This window comes from Lipotes vexillifer, unplaced genomic scaffold, assembly GCF_000442215.2.
Source record: "Lipotes vexillifer unplaced genomic scaffold, Lipotes_vexillifer_v1.1 scaffold40, whole genome shotgun sequence".
NCBI lineage: Eukaryota > Metazoa > Chordata > Mammalia > Artiodactyla > Lipotidae > Lipotes > Lipotes vexillifer.
Window position 1 is genome coordinate 2,288,216 of NW_006771578.1, and position 6,000 is coordinate 2,294,215.

Below are 6,000 nucleotides of genomic sequence, written 5' to 3' on the forward strand. Positions count from 1 at the left end.
CTATATACACTGGCTAAACCAGAACATGTATCAATCCATTTGCCAGTGATTTATTTTCTTTACCTCACCCATCTCTTTTTTATACCTCTATGTCTACCCTTCAAAATTCTGTTCATTGTTCAAAAGACTCAAACTCCTCTATTCCTGAAGCCTCCCCACCCCACCCTCCAATCAACCAGCTGTCATTTCTTTCCCTGAAGTTTTAGATGCTTCTGATGGCTCTGCTTTGAACTATCACGTGTTGACTCTTTTTCCACTAGACAGCATGTTCCCCAAAACTGATTATCATCTTATTTAATTTTTTCTTCCTCAGAGTCAAACAAAATCTGGCAAGTGACGGAGCCTCAATAAACTTGCTGACGTACCCAGTTGGAACAAGTACCTACACAACAAAATTGCACTCCTCACTATCAACATACTAAGCTGTCCACTCACCAAGTAACAGCTACCTAGCTGAATACCACTTTCCAAGACAAACCAAAGTCTACCTCTCAAAAAAATTCATCAAATCTATTGAGTTAAATAATAAACCTGAAATTACCCTTAAAATTACATCCAAAACACTACCAATACATGAAAAGTTGTAAGTACATTTTGAATGATCTGTAATCTAAAATGAGGAAAGCCTGGTGAAAAAAATTACCTGCTCAAGGAAGAGACATCTAACAGTACCAAATAGCCTCTAGTGCTATTGGCAAATGCATCTTGCTTTAAAAAAAAATTATTTCAGCAAAATATCTAGCATATGGCCAATATGCAATAAACTGTTAAAGCTACTTAACAGTACAAGAGGCAAATTATTGGTAATATTAATATTTTTGAGTTTAATATCCTGTAGGAAGTTTGGGGCTCTTTTTTGTTTTTGTTTTTCAAAAATGATGTTCTTTGTAAAAAGCGACAGAGAGGCAGGAGTCTTCAACTTGCATACCAAATGAGCCCTCCTCTCATTTGCCTTACTGGCAAATGAGTATTTTTTGTCAATTTATTATACTTTCCAGGAAAAAAAAAAAAAAAGCTTCAGGAATAAAAACTAGAAGAGAATAAAAAACTAGACTTTCAGGGCTTCCCTGGTGGCGCAGTGGTTGAGAGTCTGCCTGCCGGTGCAGGGGACACGGGTTCGTGCCCCGGTCTGGGAGGATCCCACATGATCCCACATGCCGCGGAGCAGCTGGGCCCCTGAGCCATGGCCCCTGAGCCATGGCCGCTGAGCCTGCGCGTCCGGAGCCTGTGCTCCGCAACGGGAGAGGCCACAACAGTGAGAGGCCCGCGTACCGAGAAAAAAAAAAAAAACTAGACTTTCAGAAAACAAATAATTCAATCCAATAAGATAGAAAAATTTTAAAACCATATTAATAGTCATATTCGAGCACCAGTGCTACAAATACTCGAATTTCTAAAAGACACCAATCAAGAAAATAAAAGTTCCTAATGCCTCTCTCCACCCCAAAACACAGCCTTCCACCCAGAAAACTAACCACCTTATATTTTAAGATAAGACGGTTATCTTATCTTACATCCATATCATAATAAAGATTCAGTTTAAAGTAAAACTGGAGAACAACAGAGCCTAAGTTTTCGAGGTTTGTGTTTTGTTTGGAGGTTTTGATCATATTTAATTCTTACATACCTTCAGGTACCACCAAAAAAATGTACACAAGCAGTAATATATACCTAAGGATGATAAGCCTTGAATGGATCCTCATTATATCAATACATATTTCGTACAACTGAAATACTTTTGTTAATCAGCAGTCAATTAAAATAGTTCCCACACCAATTTAGCACTGGGTGTCCAAGGAAGCCAGCAGTATTTCCTACTTAGCTCATTTACCTCTCTAACCCAATTTTTAACACTATGGCAAAAAATAAGCACTGTCACAGAGTGAAATAACAGGGCACACAATTCCATTATATTAGTAGTACTACCAGCACAGGAGCTGCAGAGGGAACGAGAATACCACATTCTCTTCATATTCTCATTGTGCTGAGCAAACAACTCTTACAATCAAAAATAAATTAATTTTTATAAATTAAATTCTAATTTTATATATTAAATTTAACATTTTTCTAAGCAAACAATTATAGGCTCTTTGCCTCTCCTCCCAAAATCAAAGCTACAACATGGTACCCCTCTCCCCCAAAGCATCATTTTAGTCTGGTGATACAAGAATAAATGCACAGTAAATTTTTAGCTAATTCCTAAAACATTTACTGAATTTCTATATTTGTCAGGCTTTAAAATAAAAAGTACAGCAAAATTACACAGAAAATAAAGGGTCTCTTCATCAGGGACAACTACACATAAAGGTTAAATCATTTGACTACACAAACTTAAAATGTAATTTTTAAAGCTAAAAGAAACTGTAGAGGTTACCTAATTTAATCTCTTTATTTTGTAATTAAGACACATCAAATAATTTTGCCATTGTCAACAGCAAAAAACCCTATTATACATTTTATTTGTTAAATTACCTCAATACCTTAAATTACCTCAATTAGCTCCATTTTTTTTACTGAGGTATAAATGACATACAACAGTATCAGTTTTGGGTATACAACATAATGATTCAGTATTTGTATACAGTGCAGAAATTTCATCACAATAAGTCTAGTTAATAGCCATCACCAAACATAGTTACAGAGTTTTTTCTTCTTGTGATGAGAACTTTTAAGATCTACTCTCTTCTTAGCTTTCAAATATTGAATACAGTATTATTAACTATAGTCACCATGCTGTACATTACATCCTCTTGTACATTTAAAAATTAACATTTTCCTCAGGGTCTAGAAATACGATTAACAAGCATCCCTACCCATAGCAATGGGAATTTAACTACCAAAGAGTAAGAATGAACATGAAACTAAAGAATTTTTTACTCCATCAGTATGGTAGAATGTCACTCATCTGCACTCCCCAGAGGAAGAAATCAAAACAGAGATCAAAGGCTAGAAATTCCAAACACTGTCATATTAACCAAAATGATCTTACACTCTCTCCAATAAATTCTGAACTTGTGTTAGAAATAGAAAGCAGTAATCTGAGCAGTCATTATGATAACTGATAACAGATTCTAAATCTCAGGATTAGAATTTAGCCTGACATTTTGAAAAGTAAGTACTTTTTACTTCCTCTAAGAACAAAGGGGAGAGGAAAGGAACTAAGTTTTTTTATGTACTTTATAGATATTCACTCATTTAATCCTTACATCAACCCCGTAGAAAAGGGATTATGTCCATATCACAAACAAGGAAACTGAGGCTGAAAAGTTTAAGCAATTTGCCTTGATATCGCAAATATAATTTATTACCAAGTCAGGATTTGAATCCAAATACCTTTTGTTTGTTATCAAAATCCATAATCTCTCCACTACATCATGCACCCTCCTGAGATATTTTACAGACATCGGTAGGAAATCTCTTAACAGCATCAACTGATTATAATCTAAAGCAATATAAACTAAAAAGATTACTGGAAGATCCAACAATTTACTTACAGGGGTGAGAAGTACTACTAGAGAAGGAGGCCTGAACATATATATACATTAATATGTTTCCAATGTAGCCAAAGCCTCAAACAGAAGATACTTAAAATATTACTTTGAGTAGAAACAAAAATAGTGAGGCTTGTGCGTGAATTTTATGGATGCACTAGCTTCAGTAACAGTTCCCTAATAGTAAGCAGGGCTGTTTTTGTCAGAGTCCTCTGAGGAAGCGGGCAGTCATGTACCCAACCTGGTGAGCCTCTCCTCACCAAGGAGAAATGTACTGGGGAGGGGAGAAACAAACAAGGAGTAAACGCAGGTTGTAAAGCAGCCAAGACTGGCCCTCTACCACAGTTTCTACATAACTAAAAGATTTCTGGTAAAAATCCATTACTAATTACGAACTAATTATAAACATCATTCGCCAAATGGCATAAAGACTATGATTTAATAGAAACTGAGAAAGCAGGTGTATGATAGCTTACGTTTCCCAGAACAAACTGTACACACAAGACTAGACCCCTCTACCATAACCGTAACTTCCTCATAACCTACTTACTATCATACACACTCTTTAAGATGTAAGTCCTTAGAACCTTTAAGTATTACACTTCTTGCATCAGCATCAAAAAGCTTAACAACTACTTCGGGCACTATTACTTTTAATATCGTGTTGGAGATGAAAAACTCAAAGCAAAAAACGATTAAGTGACCCGTCCAGGATGGCAACTTAGGACCTGATGCTCATCACAACCTAACTAACGCTAAACGACTTCGACAGCTCAGTGGTTTCACAATACGTGCACACGGTTCCCTGTAAACTCAAAAGCAATTTACTAATCTTAGGTGGCTTCCAAGTCTATGGAAGTTTTCCTTTCAGAAGAAGCGGAAAACCCCGAGTCCTCGAAAACGAGCACTCCAACGAAGGGCTCATTTTACACTTCCTCTTATGTGAGCTAAGACCACGTGTAGAGCGTAGCATTAACCTTGGCGACGCATCACCGCAAAGGAGAACTGCACTTCCCACCCCGCTTCCTTCCACTATTGGTCCTCCCCTCACAATTTGCGGCCCTAGAGATTATTTATTCCCTGGAGGACGTGAAGGAAATTGAGCGAGGCCGAAAGCGTGCGAGATGCAAACCCAAAGAGCCGAGGAAACAGAGGCAGACACTCAAGCACCGGGAAGCGATTCCCGCCTCTCCCAGGCTCTGTCCCGCGGCCTCAGAGCTCAGTAAGCTGAAATACAGGGGCGCGTTTTCCCGACTTCAGACCTCAGTCTAAATCACTGATTTCACTGCAGTGTTAAGCCGGAGCCGAACTACTCACGCCACCCGCCCTGGGGCCGCCAGTCTCGAGCCGAATCCAGGCTGGGACTAAGGGGAGATACCAGGCCTCTCAACCTGCGCACCACGGTGCGTCTGCGCCCGGCCTACCGTCGCGACCAGAACGCGGACCCCCACCCCAATCTCCTCCCTCTGGCCAGAAGCGTCTGTAGTCCCCAGACGACAGTGATACACTCACTGACTTACTAAGTCCTCTAAGAAATTACCTTTGAACTGGCCTTCTGAGAGCCGCCTGGCGTTTTGTCCGCCATCTTGAGCTTTGCCCCTCCTTCGGCAGCGGCAGCAGCGCGGGCGAGTCGAGCGCCGAAAGACTCGATCTCAGCGGAGCCCGCCTGAGGCGCGTGCAAGCCCGAATAGTCGACTGCCGACTTGGCGAAATTCAAGAGGAGCTTCGCCACGTGACTTCGGTGTTGGTCATTTCCCGGGCCCGCCCATTCCGCTGAATATTTGGGGGCGTCTCTGTGGCGTGTCGCGTTATTGGGCCCGAGAATTTAGAGAATCTTTTTGTCTTGGCTTTCAGGGCCGGTCGATAGTTCACTCTTTTTCCAGCACCAGCCCTTGGTAGGTGCGAGCCAGTTGCGCTTGCTGGGCGAGGAGGGAAAGTCTTCTTAAAGAAGAAATGCGTCGTCAGCTGGGGAGGAGCCTTTACTTCAACTCAGAAAATAAATCTGGAGCCGACCGGGATCCGGCGCTCCGTGGACAGAGATGGTGTTCGCTCCACCTCTGTCGCTCACACTCTAGTGGGAAAGGCAAACTTGCAGTCTGTTCAAGTTAATTTAAAATAGAGTGGTGTCCGGAAGCGGAGGAGGGAAGCTTTTGACCCAACCTGAGATTCCGGCAGTGGGGTTATCGGATAGACTCTGGGTCAAAACGGGTGCATGCAGAGAGAGGATGAATGAAAGAAAAATCATAAACAGATGGTATTCTAAATCTAGCACCCACGTAAGTTGTGTGTCATTTAAGAATTACATTTTGCGGTTTTTTCATTTTTAATCACATAAATGGAGGGGAGCGCCATAAACCTTTCTGTACTTAGCTTTTTGGGTTTTGGTTTTTTAAATTCTTAATAGAATCTATAGTCAAAGAAGGAAAGCTTGCTTGAGGTCATTCCTGAGCCAAACCAGGCAAGGAAAGGGCATTCCAGGCAGAGGGAGTCGTTGAAATAAAAGCCTGGT

The 6,000-nt window shown here is 40.6% G+C and overlaps 1 protein-coding gene across 1 annotated transcript in view; it reads right to left on the reverse strand.

Moving 5' to 3' along the window:
- U2SURP (U2 snRNP associated SURP domain containing) overlaps window positions 1-5,097 on the reverse strand; it is a 52,479-nt gene extending 47,382 nt beyond the window's left edge. The window contains exon 1 of the mRNA XM_007446945.1: window positions 5,032-5,097. Within this exon, the coding sequence (XP_007447007.1) occupies window positions 5,032-5,076 (45 nt within the window). The 5' untranslated portion in view covers window positions 5,077-5,097. The remainder of the gene's footprint in view (window positions 1-5,031) is intronic.
- Window positions 5,098-6,000: the final 903 nt, after the last annotated feature.